The 17106-nt window shown below is 44.8% G+C and overlaps 1 protein-coding gene across 2 annotated transcripts in view; it reads left to right on the top strand.

The window, feature by feature from the left end:
- PRIMA1 (proline rich membrane anchor 1) overlaps positions 1 to 17106 on the top strand; it is a 57934-nt gene that overhangs the window by 14363 nt on the left and 26465 nt on the right. For both annotated transcript variants that reach the window (XM_076345343.1, XM_076345344.1), the window contains exon 3: positions 16490 to 16619. In XM_076345343.1, coding sequence (XP_076201458.1) covers positions 16490 to 16619 — 130 coding nt within the window. The remainder of the gene's footprint in view (positions 1 to 16489; positions 16620 to 17106) is intronic.

The raw sequence follows: 17106 nt of genomic DNA, 5'->3' as shown, positions 1-17106 counted from the left end.
GTGTCCATTAATACAGTACAAACATAGGTTAATAACTGATGCCACTGCCAAAAACTGTCATAAGTAATTATGCAAGTTAATTTAACACTTCCACTAGTAAATCATATCACATTATAACCATATATATAGTAGCAAATAGTGAATTCCTAATTGTTACTAAAATGAATCGTTTTATAATATTGAAGTGTCTTTTAAATGGAGCTGATATTTCATCAGTTCATTGGTTAGAAATATTTTACACAAAAATCTGTTCCTTGACAAATGCTGCTATTAAACTGGACTTTTACCAATGGAGCAGATTCTATTGAATCATCCCTGGACATTTTCCTTTCCTTTTGGAAGCAGTGTATAATCTTATTTCATAGACACTATCAAAGGAAATGACTGTCAGTGGAGCAAAGGGAGGGTTTGCTTTAACCCTGGGTTTGATTTGGCAAGCTGCAGGTGCTCTACCTCAGCTTTACAGGGCATCATTCTGCAGCGCTGGCTGCCTACTGCTGTAGGCTTCAGTAGGGAGTGATGGTGAGCAGCATCTCTGTAAAAGCTGCCCTACCTGTGCAGGTCCAGACTTCTGTGTAAAGCCTGAGGAAAGTGCAGATAGCAACCAGTAACCAATTTGCTTGCTTTTGTGACTGTAAGGTAGCCTGTGCCTTGTCTTTTAGCTTTCAGAGAGTTACAAATGTACTCTGAGTAGTGATTGAGGACTTAGTGTGGGGCATTTGGCATGGTGAAACGATTCGATCTGTTAATGTGATGTAATTGCCATTTTAAGTATTCTATATTTTATGGACACTACATGAAAATTTATCAGTTGATAAATGTAATTTTGTTTTTATTAGGATTAAATTTACCCCTGGTTTGGAAGGCATTTCACATTTCAGTTCTATTTTACTCTGGGTGGGTCATCAATTTTATTTCCCTTAAGTTGAACCTGAATACAATTTGGAAAAGGAACCTGAGTGCACTAGGTATGGGAATTATCAATTGGTCTCCTCAGGGACATTTTAAAGTGATAGCTGTAGCACTTACTTCCGGCAATAACTGAGCCATTGAAGTGATACAAAGAATAAACTATGTAATATCAAACAGGAGGATTATGTTTATATAGATGCCATACACTAACAGAAGTATCTGCTACATAGTCAGCCAGCTGTTCCCTAAAACTCGTATGACTTGCAATGTGGCTTTCTTTGTACTGTGAGCTCTTTAAAGCCATCTGTACTTACCAATCTAAAGTATACGTCTATTATAGTCACTCCCTCTGTATAGTATCTGAATGCCCGACAGGCAAACCATTAATTTTTCAGAGATGGTCACAAACCACTGCCTTAGAAACTGCTGCTACTAACACATGGGGAAAATATTCCAAGTATTTCCAAGTCTTCCACAATCTGCGTCAGGAAATTCAGTCTGCAGTTGGCTGAAGCTGGTTTTGTATCTGCCTTCCCTGAAGGGGAACTAATTTTGAGAAAGTTTCAGCTCTAAGCTATGAGGCTTGTCCAATCTTTGGTTTTATCTGGAGGTTCCTGAGCTCTTTAAAAAGCCACTAAAGGATCTAAGAGATAATATCTTAATCATACTAGTAGCACTGAATTTTACTTACATTTCATAGCCTGTGACTTTGATGGGACCACTCGTGAATACTGCACAGCCTGAAGAAGTTGTGCAGATATGGACCTTTATTTGATCTCTGTATAGAACATTATACCAAGAAAATCTGTCATCTTTCTGTGGGATTAAATCTGCCAACCCTGAGGTATCTTATTAATCGTTCTCTGGCAAAAGACTGGTCATTAATGTAGGAGCTTAGACTTCCGAAATCCTATTTCAGCTGTTTGAATTTCAGTCTGTATTATCCCTCCTTTGAAGGCCTGTTCACTTTCTTCTGCAAGAGCTGAAAGATGGATAAGCTTTCAGAAGACTTGATGGTGACGTACTGTGACTCCCGCAAAGGAGGCGTCTTGCCCACTCTGCGGGGAACGGCAAAAAGAGAGTCCAGGATGCCGCTTCTCCCTCTGCCACCGACCTGCTGGGAGATCCCAAGAGAGTCAACTACCCTATCAGCCACTCAGAGTTATCATATCTGAAACGGAGATATTTTTTCACCTCTGTAAACTTTGGATTTGAGACTAGTGGATGTCAAGCACTGAAGATTATGATTATTTTTAGGCTCAGAAGTGAACAATAACTGCTATAGAATTGATCAGCTATGTCCTGTCCTACCATTCATCGAAGAGCAGGTTGCACCACCACATAGCAAGGAGGATAAGGCATTCACTGTGCCAGGAGCAAGAGGCAGAGCCTATGGCCATGCTGTCACCACACGGTAATGAAAGAAAGGGGGCAGCCTGAGGGGCTGGACAAGAACCCATGGTGCAAAACATCACTACGTCATGTCTTATTTCTCCTCTGTCAATGATGATATAGCTTCAACAAACCCCTGGCAAAGGAGCGTGTATCAGCAGATATGGGAATTAACAGCCTGAAAGGGATATCACCATAGGTAGGTAAAGTGTCCATACGGTGCCATGACCATACCTTAACAGGCTCAGCTATACCTGCCTTCGCAGTGCCTGCTGGGGCATGGATTTCATCCAAGGGTGCCTGAGGCTTAGTAAAATCAAGGGATAGCTTTTTAAGGGCTTTTATCACCTAAAAATGCAGATAGGTGCTGAATGAACTCTCCAAACCACTTAACTCCCAGCAAGTGTCCTAAGCCATGGCCCACTCCACCTTATTTTGGAGAGGACGGGTGCTTTCTATGTGCTGTTTACTAAGCAATTCCTTGCTGCTGACCTGAGGAGGGTGGTGGACAGCAGGTCATGAGGGAGGACGCAGCGAGGATGAGGCCAATTTTCTGCTCATGTCTTTGCTCCTTGGCAGTCACTTCTTCATGAGATGCCCTCTGCAGCTGCACCGCCCCATGCAGGAGCCTGTCTCTCCCTGAAATACCTGGTAGCTGGTGTCGAGCCCGTCTTCTGCCCCAAAACAGCCTCTGAAACAGCCTGAAAGAAAGCCAGCTTGACTGGGGGAGACAACTGTCCAGAAAACTCATTTCTCTTCATACCTATCTTACTGCAGTGGATCTGGGAGGTTACGTTGGCTATGTGATGGAGGAGGAAAACTCTGTGGGAAAATGCATCTCCTGTCCCCAGCGAGTTCCAGTTTGGATGTGACCCTTTACTGTTTCCATTTGTCAAATTCCACTGTCAAATGCCCCAGGGCCCGGTGCCATAAGCCTGCAAAGAAAGGTAGCCCTTTTCCCAAGAGGCTTGAAAAAGGCTCCACATTTGATTCACAGCAGCAAACCTCCTCTTGCCTGTGTTGAAGTTGCTCACACATGTACTGAGCTCTGTGGGTGTCAGTGGGCAGGGAGCCCGTCACAGCAAACACCAAAACAGAAGCTTCTGATTTTTTTTCAACCTTGTTATGAGACGCAGCAAGGAAGCCAGAGGTTCACACAGCGGGGTGGCTGACTGGTTCCTCGCAGAAGTGGCTGCAGGGCAGGTGTACCTGGGGCACGCTAGCAGGGGACGGGCTGCAGAACACGCTTGGTCTGCAAGGCTGATGGTTTGACACCTATTACAAGTGTTAAGTTTATCCTTAAAAAGTGTTGGAATTTCACTTGTCCCTGTGTGTCATACTCATTTTTAGATCCTCTCTAGGAAATCTGTGCCAGCCAAAGCAGAATGGGGGAGGGACATATATAGATCTGTATGTATGTATGTGTGCATGTGTGTGTGCTTGTTGAATACTGGTGGAAAATGCTACTATGCTTTCAGGTATCAGAACGCCGAAATGACAAAGGCAGACTTAGCATGAATGTTCAGTGTTTTCAGGCCTCTTTTCTCCAGGATGCTCTTTTCACTGCTGTAACATGATGGGGTCCCACAGTTTGCTGGGCCAAGCAGATGATCCTCAGCACTGATTTTCCCTGCTGAAGAATAGCCCATGCTTTCTGCATGCGTCGCTCGCTGCTGGAGAGCCGGGCTCTGTGTTTGTGCAATGAAGTGGATGGTACTGTGCTGGCGCATCTTTGTGCCTCTCAGTGGTGCCTCTGTTAGAGAGAACTGAGAAGTACTGTCCCCAGGTCAGTGCCATGCTGCTGCTGTTCTGCTGTAGACCGTGGCCTTGCTGCTGTGTTTGCTTGAATAGGTAGTTGACGGGAAGGTCAGGGAAATACAGCTGGCTTTCGTAGAAATATAGATGAAGTACTTATAAATTTGCCTATTTACCCTATTAGAGAACTGGGAAAGGAATAACAACAGTGCTGACGTGCAGCCTTGTGTTGCACGTTTTATCCCTGTATCTTGCAACAGTTTGAAAAGCTGGGACTACTGTCCCCATCCTGGAGAAGGAGAATCAGAGGCTGGGGGTGAAGATCTTTCCAAAATCACCCAACAAGCAAGGTTGCTGAGGCTGGAACCCACGTCTTGAGAGGAATTTCTGTCCTCTACCCACCGTGACACTCTGCCTAAAGAGAGGTTAAAGCCTATATCATAAAACTCAGAAGATTAAACTTAAGCTTGTATATCTACATTGAAGCACCCAAGTTAAAGCATTCTGGCTCTCAGTGCTCAGAACCTCTGGAAATCAGGTCACCTCCTAAAATAAATTCAAGGGTACTAATTTAACAGCAAATTTTCAGGCAGTTGTGACCTGTTTCTTAGAGGCACCAAATACCCACTGATCTGATCGACGATTTCTGTGTTCGGAAAGCAGGCCACCAAGTACAGCGGGGTTGACCTGAGCGACGGCTCTCACGGGGAGGCAGCGCTTAGGACTATCTGGGAGTGTCACTAGGACTATCTCGGTGCTGCCCAGCCTGGCGCTGATCCAGGTTGCAGAGAGTGGGGAAATGTGATGGTGCCACGAGGCTCTCCAGAATGACCGTGTTGCTGCGAGGAGGAGGCTGCCTTGCAAGGCACAGGCTTCAATTCTCATTTGATCGGGACAGAAACCAATAGTGTGTGATTTAATCGTGGTAAAAATAATGCCGTCCTTTTTGCTGAGGGAGAATCAGATGGCGAGGGAGAAACGGCGTCTCATCGGGAGACTGCTGTTTAGAAAAACATGTGACAAAGTCAGATCAGAGGGCAGTAGCTGACGTGAGCGTCCATTGTAAAGATAAATGCCAGAGCCGAGTGTTAACACAGAGGCTAGCTATGATGTAATCTCCTTAAAAGCCTTTTTTCCACAAGGCCTTTAAATGCTACTGCTTCTCCAGATCATGCTTTAGAGAACAGACTCTCCCTCTGTGCTCACTAACCCCACTCTCCTCCAAAAGACCTTGGCAGCTGAAACCATGTTTTGCTCCTATTTGCGGGGCCATACCTCAGTTCTGGTGGGTCCCATCAGCTCCACCGACAACCTAATAGGATTATGGCTGGCAGATCTGGCCCTCAGCCTGCCGATCGTTTGGAGCACAGACTTTCCCTCCCTACTTTTTTTGGTAGTCCTTTGACTGCTCTGCTGTCTGCATCATTATAATCCTTCCATAAGCATGTAGGACTCTGAGCTGAAATACTAGTCTTCCTCTGCAGCCGTGCCAAAACCAATATAAGTTATCCCACAAGCTTAGCATCAGCCCTTCCTGGGCACCCTATGGGATCCCACCTCATTTCTGTCCATAGGTCTCGGCCGCACAGAGCTCCTGGGCACGGCGTCAGCGTGCCGGCTTGGGGCAGAGATCTGGCGCCTGCCTGGGAAGTCAACAAGGCAGTTTGCTGCTGCCGCCCCGTCATGTAGTTATGGCCAAATCCAGTGTTTGCATCTGACTCCCAAGGAGGAGGCAACACGATCCAGAGGATAGGACTGGCAGGGAGTCAAAAGGCATTTTGTTTCCTGGCTTTTTCACTGAGCTGCAGTGACTTTGCACAAGCCACTTCCTCACAATGTGCTTCACCGATACTTTCATCTGGTATTATTTTTATTTTGGTCCTAATGATATGTTCATTTTCTAAAGGACTCTCAAATCTGCCAGGGAAAGCAGCTGCATGAGACTTAACCAAGACAGCACAGCAACATGGGACTTCCGTGAAATCCACTGCAAAACCCAAACCTAAATGTGTGCAGGTTCAATAGCCTGTAAAGCTTAGATCTTAAGCACCACACTTAAAACTCCCCCACCCAGCTCCTCTCTTTTCCACTGGCTGTATCCAGACTCAATTTTTTTCACTGGTGGTTCCAGTCCTATTTCTTGCAATGAGCCATGCACTCCTCTATCGCCCGTGACCTTCAGAGAACTCCTGCAGAACTGCCCCTTTCCTCTACCTCCTGAAAACTCCAGTCTCCAAAACTAAGCACAAAGCTGAGCGTGATTCTTGTTTCAGAAGGGAAGTATTTTTAGAAAGAGGGAGAAAACTAAGGAGATGAGGGAACTGACAGTGTAGAATAACAGCGTCTACAGTGTAAAAGCTGCGGGGGAGGGAATTTCTCCAGCATCATCCCACACATGTTTTTATTATAGCAGAAGTTCCCACTGCGTAGTGATTGCAGTATCCCCCTTAAAAGTGTAGTAGGAACATATGCACAGAGCAGCTGCATGATATAAACTTGTCTGCAACATAATGTGATAAACAGAAGTATCATCTGCTACAGGAATAGCTGATTTCCACCAGTATTATTTAACCTAGCTACTCCAGGGAGGCAGTAAATCAGGACAGGCTTTCTGCTGAGCACACCACTATTGCCTGGTAGTAGTTGTTTACCCGACTAGCTCATGGCACTCTGGAAATGGTCCTAAGTTTACAAGCAACAGGAAGGGCACAGATCTATAAGGAAGTAAAAAAATGAAAGAAAACCAATGTAGATTTTTCTTCTGGATCAAAATTTGCTCCAAAATTAGGTGATTCTTGTTTTCTTTAAGCCAGTCTATTTCACATGCTTACAGTTACAGCCATGCTCCAGAGGTGAGGGTGGTGGGATAGGATATTGCTGGTCTAAAGCAGTTCTTCGGTCTTTCCTTGCTGGGTAGCATCTTCCTCCTGTGCCTGTTCTCTGTGGCAGGATATCAGGGAGTGGGTCCAGCAGAGCAGCTTTCTGGGTCACTGCTCTTTGGGGACTGATAATCCAAATCCTTTCTATCATGTTCGGATTTACTGGAGACAAACTTGCCCCAAGTGGACTTCATCTGTTATTGAAGCTGTCATCCATTCCTGCTTTACATTCCTGCTGCATTGGCCCACTCCGTCAAGTTAATGATGGCTGTTAATAGATCTGGCTTTATGTGCTGCCCATCCTGCGCCCTTTTTTCCCCCAACTCTCTAAACAGGTGTGTCCATCACTTTGAGCAGAACAGCCCTGGGAAGCCACGGTGCTGTGGGAATCTCATATTTGCCGGATTTAATCCACTCAACGCTGCTTTAGTGTTTAGAGCTCTCCTTTGGAGCTTGCTTTGTTTCTGCTTCTCAGGGGGAAGCAAGGGCGAAGCAGCAGCAGGGCTGGGGCCACATCCCAACCGTTGTGCCCAGCAGCTGCAATGCCAAAGCACCTCCATGCCGGACATTTAAACATCATGGAATCACAGAATGGTTTGGGTCGGAAGGGACCTTTAAAGGTCATCTAGTTCAACCCCCCTGTCATGGGCAGGGACATCTCTCACTAGATCAGGTTGCTCAGAGCCCCATCCAACCTGGCCTTGAACACTTCCAAGGATGGGGCATCCACAACTTTTCTGGGCAAATATGTGCAAGTATATGGCAGTGCATGTGACACTGTCTTGCTCTTCTAAGGTGGTCTGCTCCCAGTATCTCCTCTATGTCATTTCATATCTTCCAGGGGGCTGAGACTGTAGCTGCCATTGGGGTGCCAGAAGGGGGGCAGTCTGTGCCCAAAGCCCTCTGGCCAGCAGCTAGATGGGTTTGGTTATGACCATGGCTTACCATGGGGCAAAGGAGTTGCCCCATTGCAGTTGTGGCCAAATCCAGTTTATCTTTCTTCAAGGTTTAATTGTGTGTCACCACCAGCTCATGTGGTTGAGGCTAGACCTGCTTGGACTCCTATCTTGGATCCACTATAGCTGAAATCTGGGAATGCCTCTACCTTCCCCTCCCTGAGTCTGCTGACAGTCTTTGCTCTGTGTTTGCTGTACGGTCTGGAGGCAGTGCAGAGGAGGATTATGGCCTCTTGTGGGCTGTCTCCGAGGCCACGGCCAGCCAGTCAGGGAGGAGGGCTGACCCAGCTCCCGGGGCTCCTGTTGGTACCAGCATTGCCTTTGGCGTTTGATGTGATATGCTCCTGCATCTCCCCTCCAGCAGTTCAAGCGTGGCCAGGTGTGTCGTCTGCAGGCAACAACTGTGAAGGGAGGTTGATGAGGTGATTTTTGGACCTGCCAGGGAGACAGCGAAGTGCATCCATTCATATCTTATAGCTCCTATATCTTCGAAATCATTTCAGACACACACAGAGGTGCCTCAAATGTGAATGTTTGCCTTTATGTGTTCAGCCGATGTAAGAAATCTCAAGTGCAGGGAAGAGGGAGAGGAAAAAAAGGAGTTGGTAGAATTTCTCACATACTCTGTCACCAACACTTACTAATTAATCCTGAGGAGCCACTGAGAATGCAAACACATTTAACAAAACTATTGGCAGCAGTTTCATTTATATGGGTGCATATGTATACCCCTTTATATACATACATTAAATATATATTCATATATATATCCTTTCTACATACATATGTGTGTTTATAGACATGTATGTCTATGCATATATGTATATACATATAGGTATGCTTTTTTTTTTGTGTGTGTGTGTGTGTGTGTGTGTGTAAATACCAGGGAGTTCCTCTCACAGCACACAGAAACCTGACACGGTTAGACAATCCTCTTCGTCTGTCAGCGGAAAATGGCAATCCTTCCTTCTGTGAGCCCGTCTTTGTACATGATCACCAGCCTGAGCGTTGCCTTCTGCCTGCAGCTGTGGTTGCAACGTGAACGTGAGCTCAGGTTTCCCTCTGGCCACGCGCAAGCCCCAGGGCCTGTGTGTCGGGGCAGGCGTGAGGCTGGGGCAAGCGGAGGAGCCGCTGCATGGCATGCATGCGTGCATGGCTTTCTGCCCCGGGAGGAGGCACCAAGGCCCCCCCATCTCCTGGTCAGCCTCCTCTCCCCCATCCTCCCAGGAAATTTTCCCCTCAAATCCAAGAGTGTCAATGGATATGGTTCGAAGGGGACACATACTTTGCCTATTCCTGAAATGCCTTTTAGAATAACAGCTGAAGATCTATATTTGTATCAAGGTCTAGCACTACCACAAACTTCATTAGAAAGCTCTTCTGAAGGATTTGTTTTTCCCGTGCTGGCTGCCTCTTGCTGTTAGCAGCCCTGTTCCTACCACTTGGATTACCCAAACAGATCTGTAGCAGTTCCTACATGAGGAAATACAGCAAACAAAGGGGACGCTTGAACTGACACTGACTCACAGATCTCCCACAGGTTAGGCAACAAAACCTGCACCCAGAGAGCCCACAGCCTCCAGGGCTCTGGGGACTGAGCTCCTGACCTTCGGCAAAATTCAGAGCAGCTTATGAGCATCATCATGCAGATGCTGGGACAAGGTCCTCAGCTGGCACCAGTCTCACAGCTGGGTGGACTTCTAGTTTCATAGAATCATAGAATAGTTGGGGTTGGAAGGGCCCTTTAAAGGTCATCTAGTCCAACCCCCCCTGCAATGAGCAGGGACAGCTTCTCGTTTACTTCACTTGAGCTCTTGGCCCTTTCTATTAGCTGCCCAAGGCTTCATTCTGATGTACAATTAAGTTAATCGGCATTAAGATAATCAGCACTCACTTTGGGGTGAATTTACACTGCTGGGGGGAGTGAAGGGCCTTACGTGAAAGTAGACAAGAGACCTCAGTCTCAGCACTGAAATCAGCTTCCTCAAAAAAGATGTGGGCATGTGATGGAGGCTCTCCTTGTGTTTCATCTTTTACAGCACACAATGCTTATAGAGTAAGTGTCCAAGCCTTGGTGTCTGTGGGTGTGTAACTGTTCCTCCGTAGGGTTTCTCCTCCCAGAACTCAAGTTATTTCACATTAATCAGGGGGTTCATTGAACTCCTCTATTCTACAGGGGGTTGGATGAGACACCTTGATGTGAAGAGACCCAAGCTGCAACAGATTCAAAATCCCTCTCCATATTTAACTGGGCATGGAGTGTCCTGGGAATCTTTTCATATACCTTGACATCTGAAATCACATCTAAACCTCTCCACGTTTTCTGGGCTTGTTCCTGCATGCCAGTGTGATAATGGCCGTAGGAAGTAGTGGCTTCTCTCTGTCTTGCAAATGGAGATGCCAACGTGCAAATTATATGAATACATCAAAATAATAAGGCAAATAAGAGAGAAGATGAGACTAGAACCCCAAACCCTGCCTTATCCAGTAGATCAACAGGTCTCTAAAATACATGACATACATAGAGGTTGCTAGAAACACATTGCCTGCATCTCCAATTCCTTTTAAGTTCCAACCAAGACTGATAAAACACTTGAGGCCCTTGGAATATGAGCCTGCCTTCGAAATAAAATCCAGTCTTGCTTCCTAGCATGCTAATTAAAAGTGCATGGCTGATTCAGGCAGCCCTACAATAGCAAGAGGAGTGCTGCAGGCATAGAGATGGCAGGGTTTAGCCTGTTGTGAGTATATAATATTAAAAACGGGCAGATGTCTCATAAAGATGATTACGCCAGCACTCTTGACCTTTCTGCAAGAACAGGAATAAAAGCAGGAGGAAAAACAATAATCAGTTTTGATTTATCTTGAAAGTGCTCTTCCTTTTTTAGGCATGAAGTTACTGTTGTTGTAGAGAGGTGAGGGGGTTCACTGTCACCCTTCCACGTCACATCAGTGCCCACTCGCCAGCTACTTGGGACCGAGCCTGTAAGCAGATTGGCACACTCAGACCTCGGCCAGGGACACCTCCCCTGGGATTGCACATAGGACCACGGGTCACTGCCTCCCTTAGCTATTTTCTGTCTCAGCCCTGTGTTTTGTTTTATTTCGCTTTGCTTTGCTTTGCTTTGCTTTGCTTTGTTGGGCTGGCTGATGGATGAGAGCCAGTGGAAAGGGATGCCCTGATGCAGGCTCCCTGCCTCAGCATCACTGCTGAGGGCTGCGCAGAGGCACCAACTCAACCCAGCGTAACCCCCATGATGGAGCATGCACTTACTCTCTCCTGACAGACTTGGTGGTGTTACTTTCCAATGTCCCGGCATTCCCATGCGAAGACCAATTAGCCTACAACCCATACTGCAATGGAAAGTAATAACCCTAATCAAAATAAATAACAGGAGTACTAGATTTCCAAAATCTTAGCTTTATAAAGTACAGCCATGACCACTAAAGATAACCTGTGAGTGTATCCAAGGATTCCAAGTCCTGTTTCTATATTCTGTTGCAGGCAATACGTGTCGCTTTTATAACATATGCAAAACCATTTAATGCTTAATCCAGAAGATTAAAACAGCTTCATCACTGTTTTTGTTTTTAGTAGCTCAGGGCAATTTTGAGAGTGACCCACTGAGATTTGCTAAAAAGAAATCAGAGACTTCTTTGTGATTTTATGGAAACATAAAAATTTCCAGTGACACAACCTCTATTTTTGTGCCTGGACATTGAGGGAATCCCTCTGTAGCTGAGCTAATCTTTCCTGGTATGCATATTTCTGGCTAGACCCATGTGTGTACAGATACCTACTAACATTAGAACTGGAGCTGTGTCTTTATGCTGAGCCTTCAAAACAAATTGAGTCAAGAAAGCAAGTGTGTGAGATTTTTGTGGTGCTTAAATAGTTTGCAGGATGCCTTTGCTCTAAAAGTACTTTTTCATTAATTTTTTTTCAATAAGTTGGATCCAGCCGCCCACCGTAGGTCTGAAGTCGGTCTGTTTATTCATTGTATTTATTGAGGCCTGGTGCTGTTGGAAATAGTTGAAGGTTTGGCCCTCTAAGTGTAAACCTAACCAGCATTTGTACTTCATAAATTTTAAAGCCAAGAAAAAAAAGGCATTGTGCTCATGTGGTCTTTCCAAAGACAGAGCACGCACTTCACCTAATTCTTATGCTTGAATCCAGTCTCTTTAGCTGAATTTAGACTTCTTTTAGGAAAAATGAAAAGTCTACCTTAAACTAAATTTTTCAGTGAAATACTCCACCAGAGCTGATTGATAGACTATTGTAATGGATAATTGCCCTTAATGGTAATAATTACCCTATTTCTAATCTAAATATGCTTAGTCTCCACTTGTAGTGGAGTACATTCCTGAGTCATTTACAAACTCTACCAGTATCCATCACCCTAATTTGGGGGGAAGGGGGGAGTCACTGTTAAAAAACGCATTCTCTCAGCAGTGACTTTCCATTTATAGTTAGATTTTGAGACATACCAGTTCATTGGCTTTTAACTCAATTTATGTGTTCCACATTTACTGTGTAGCTTTACAGTTTCATAACCCCAAGATCATGCGGAATTAAGTCGAATGTCATAGCACAGTCTAAAGTTATCACACCAGCACTAATACATCTATTTACTAAACCAGTAATCTCCTCAGAAAATATCTAGTTAGTTTGACAAGATGTGTTTTCCTAAACCTATGCTGTTTAGCATCAATTATTTATTTTAATATTTTATTAATTGAATGAGATTTTCATTATTTTGGCAGGATTTGTCAGGATGACAGGCTGTGATTGCTTAGCTCACTCTGCTTATCTTCTTTAAAATGTCATCACTTTCCTACCACTTTCCACCCAACGGTATGTTCAATGATGTGCAGAAGGGCTTAGGAGAAAAAGCACATTTTCGCCAAGTTGTTTTGCACTGTGAAAATCACTTTCTCCATTCAGCTGATTTTGAGACCAGTGAAGAGCAGCCAGGAATGAGTCAAACCAGGAGGCAATCATGCTCTCAGCAGCTGAAACCGCTCTCATGAGGCCGGCGATGGGTCCCAAGGGAGTAAACACCATGGCCGGGCTAGCCAACCCTCAGCTCTCAGTAGCCCCACAGTGATGACGAAGGGAGTCCCTGTGCCTAGAGATGTCCTCCACTCCCCAAATACACCTCTGTGAATGACAGCAGTATGTGGCTTGTTTCTTTACGTGACAAGGGAAGGGATTCTGAAAAAAGGATTCTGATTTGGTTCTGAAAGCATACACCTTTTGGGGGTTTATAACGGATTTGAAAGAGGTGGTACAAAGAAGGAGGCAACCATGAGAATTTAAGTGTTTTCCTGCATTTCATCAAAGCTTTTGCAAGACAATGAAACAACTGGGCATTGTCATTGTTATAGGTAGTGTGGGACATCTTCTGCTCAGTGTTTACTATAATAATTTCAGTATTAGAGCAGGATTTGGGACTCATGTCTTCCCTCTTCCACAGAGTGCCGAAGAAATGCATTGCTATTCTATGCAAAGTGGCACAGTTGCGAGAGGGTGCTATGGGTGTTCTCACCCCAGGATAATTTCTGATCATTAAGGGCATGGCACACGCAGGCTCAGCCCCTCGCAGGTGCAACCTGGTTTTTCTACACTGTGGGTGATGAGCTGGGGGCTGGGACCCAGGCACAGGAGGATGGAGAGCCTCCCCAGCCCTGGGCTGCCCCAGGGAGCAGAGCTATGAGCCCCATCCTAGGGGGACAGAGGCATCAACGCCTCCCCAACATCAAGAGCTTAGTGCGAAACTCACCAAGAGGCACCTCTCTGAGGACATGGCACTTCCCAGGCACCTTGCTGGCTCTTTGGGGAGTTCCCCTCTCGGCTGACTTTCCCAGCTGCTGCTCATAGGCACGCAGCACGGCAGGCATGTGGAAGCATCCATGCGGGCCAGGCTTGGGCTTCCCATCAGCACAAGGGGATTAAAAGCAGTTCTGCTCTTCCTCAGAGGATAATTGTGAGGAGAAATGCATTAAGGACATAGAAATGCCACAGTAATGAGGGCTATGTGAATGCATACTGAGAAAGGCAGAAAACAGCACGCAACCAGGAGCTTATTAGAAAAAGAGTGGACATTTCTAAGGAAAACAAGTACCTAGCACTGCAATAATATGGGGTAGAAACAGAAAATACTTTTTAAAGCTGTATAAACCCACCAGCCACTAAGAAACAGGCTTTGATAGCTTCCAGTGTGATTTCTCGTGCTTCTTTCTGAGTGCCTGGTCTGGACCAGTGAGGAAGGGAACTGAGCCAGGTGGATTAGGGGTCGCCTCCACATCAGCAATTCTTGTTTTCCTGTCGTTAATAACGACATATAGGCTGTCAGGAATAATTTTCACTATTCAGTCAGTCCCACATATATCTGCTTATTCTCCATGTAAAAATACTGTGATAAACCATCAAGGAGCATGTGGTGCACAGGCATGTAACAAGCCTTGCTTTATACCCTGTCTCTGCCATTTGTCAGTCTCGTGTTGTGCCAAGGAGCCACCCCGTCTCACCATCTCAGTTTGCTTTACGAATAGTTTGGTTGATCCCGCCTTGGAGGAAGAACAAGGACAAGATAATGATGGCCTTACTTGCCCCACTTTTTATGATCTCATCTAATTTTACATGGCATCTGCTGATGCATATGTTTCTTCTGATTTCACTGCAACCTTTTGTGTTTGCCAGGGCAACACCAGGAGAGTGGAGTTGGCCGTGAGACTGCCTGCTCTTTCATGCAAACATTTTGTCATCTTTGAAATGCCCTCTGTTCTGGAATCTTAGAAAATAACAATATGGAAAACTTTCAGAGAATATTAGAAACATTAAAAACATTAGCTTTATCACAACACAATAAATAGTTCTATCACCCGCTGAAAACTGACTTCTGCAGCTGACATAGTAATAAAGTAGAAATTCAGTTGCTGAGAGTCTGGGAGTGGACACATTGTCAAAAGAGGAGCCAGGAACCATAAGTTTTTCAAAACACTTAATTTTTCAGCTTTATTTTTCTCTCCCATAGGAAAAAAAAACCCACACAAAAAAAAAAACCCACAAAAAAACCTACCCTCACAGTCACTATACGTACAATAAATTGAAGGCGATATTTGCTAGACAAGTATGATCAGAGTGATAGCATGTGTTGAATGCTGATGCATGTGAGAAAGATAGGAACTCTTATGTGGCACCAAATGCTGAACTGCCTATGAATTATCAAGCTGCTGGCTTTATTATTTTGATTGCTTCTTATAGTTCTTTACCTAGTCTTTTTCTAAGGCGCTCCTGCAGATTTCTCTGGTCAATGTTGCCAATTCTTCTATAGATCATGCAACTGGAAAAAAAATCTTTTCTCAGTAATTGTGTACTTCAGGATTTTACCTAAGGAGTGTTAAACCTAAGAGTATGTGTATGTCTTTTCCTAATCAAACACAGGAGGCACAGGAGATGTCAGTTCACAATAAATGATGCAGGTGTGATGACGTATTTTAACTTGTGCACCTATTTGTGATGTGTATAACAGGAAGTTCAGAATTTAGGAGGTATCAGATCAAATAATTAGACTAAAAAAAAGAGCCTTTTGCTATATTTAATTCTCTCCTCTCCTTAACTGAAAATGTAGATTTAGACAGTCCCATTGACTGATTCATTATTAAACTTCATTTAGGGTGACCCAAATTCTCATGGAGTTTATGTGGTTGCATACGCTGAGTTAAGGGTCTCTTCCCCCTCCGCAATACACTGGTAGTGCTCATGCCATTGTCTGTTGCTCACCATCCTTCAGGAAATAAGCGTCCCCTCAGAGCATGGGAAAAGGGCTGAAGGCCCTTTCCTTCCATGGCCCTGAAGGAAAAGATTTCAACTAAATGCCACCAGTATTACTCTTGATGCAAAATATTGCTTGTTTTGAGTGGTACTTACATAGACAATTCTAGCCCTAAATTGAATACGAAAAATCTAATAATAATTGCTTATATTTTCACGGGTTAACATTTCTTAATGTTGACATTTCTTAACTATTGGACGTACAATTCAAAGACAATGTAACGGGAAAGAAGCTTGTCAACTGTAGTCCTCTAAAAGCAGTTAATAAATGTAACAAAATTCCTGTTCTTTTAAAACAAATCCCCGTTCCTTGCTCCAAGGTTACAAGGATAGCAGCTGCAATACTGATTGGTAGGCACTGCTGCGGCTCCCTGATAAACCTCCCCTAATGGGGTTTGAAAGCCTACCCTTATCAGCGTAACATCTCTTTCTCAAACTAAATCTGATGCGGCAGGAGACGGCAAATGCAGAGGGAGGAGAGGTTTCCCACGGGTAGCAGAGCTGAGCCTTTCTCCTTCGTGCTGAGCGTGTGGACAGCACTGACACAGAGAACCTGGTCATCTGGGGACCATGATAAGAAATATCTAGTACCAAACTAGTTGATTGCTTGGAAAAAAAAAGGGTCCTAAATGTAAAATATCCTCTTTGCATGTATCTGTGGCCCGGGCATAGTGCTATTGCATGGGTGACTGAAGCGTATCTGATTATACACTGCTTATTTGGGAGAACTCATGTATTTTTCCACACTCTTTTTACAGCTCCCAAGTCTACCTTTTGTCCCACTGAAGAGACCTGGTGGCCAGGCCTGGTTATTATCATTGCAGTATGCTGCGCCACACTAGTGTTCCTCTTCGTAGTTGTCATCATTTGCTACAAAGCCATCAAAAGGTAAGATTCCAAATGCTTTTACTGTGCTTAGGGCAATGCAAACCCACAAAGGTTGACCCAAGACTTGGCTGACACCTTGTTTTGTTTAAAGGCATCCTAAAGGCAAAATGCATCCTGTAGTCAGTGTGTTTTCATTGGCAAGTCACTGTATGTACTGTATCCTACCTGCGTAAAGGATGAAGTTTAATGCACAGTCATGGGCATGAGGAGGAGAAAAACTAGAAATGGGACAGGGCCACAATGTTCAGATTAATATGAACTCCACAAAGTCAAATTGCTGCAGGTTGTTGGGGAATGTCGATAGCTTTGGCTTGGCCCGGTGTAAAGGCAGGAAACACCGTCCTACCCAGTTCTGGCGGTATTCAAAATTTGCATGTGGGTTGTGAGATTTTTGGCCCAGGCCCATCACTAGTTGTAGCATTTCAGATTGATACAAGCTCTTCTAACCCAAACTCTAGAGTAATTTGTGTAGTTTTATTTGGAGACT

Source organism: Aptenodytes patagonicus, chromosome 7, assembly GCF_965638725.1.
Source record: "Aptenodytes patagonicus chromosome 7, bAptPat1.pri.cur, whole genome shotgun sequence".
Classification (NCBI taxonomy): domain Eukaryota; kingdom Metazoa; phylum Chordata; class Aves; order Sphenisciformes; family Spheniscidae; genus Aptenodytes; species Aptenodytes patagonicus.
The sequence above is the reverse complement of the archived record's forward strand: the minus strand, read 5'-3'. Positions and strand labels throughout refer to the sequence as shown.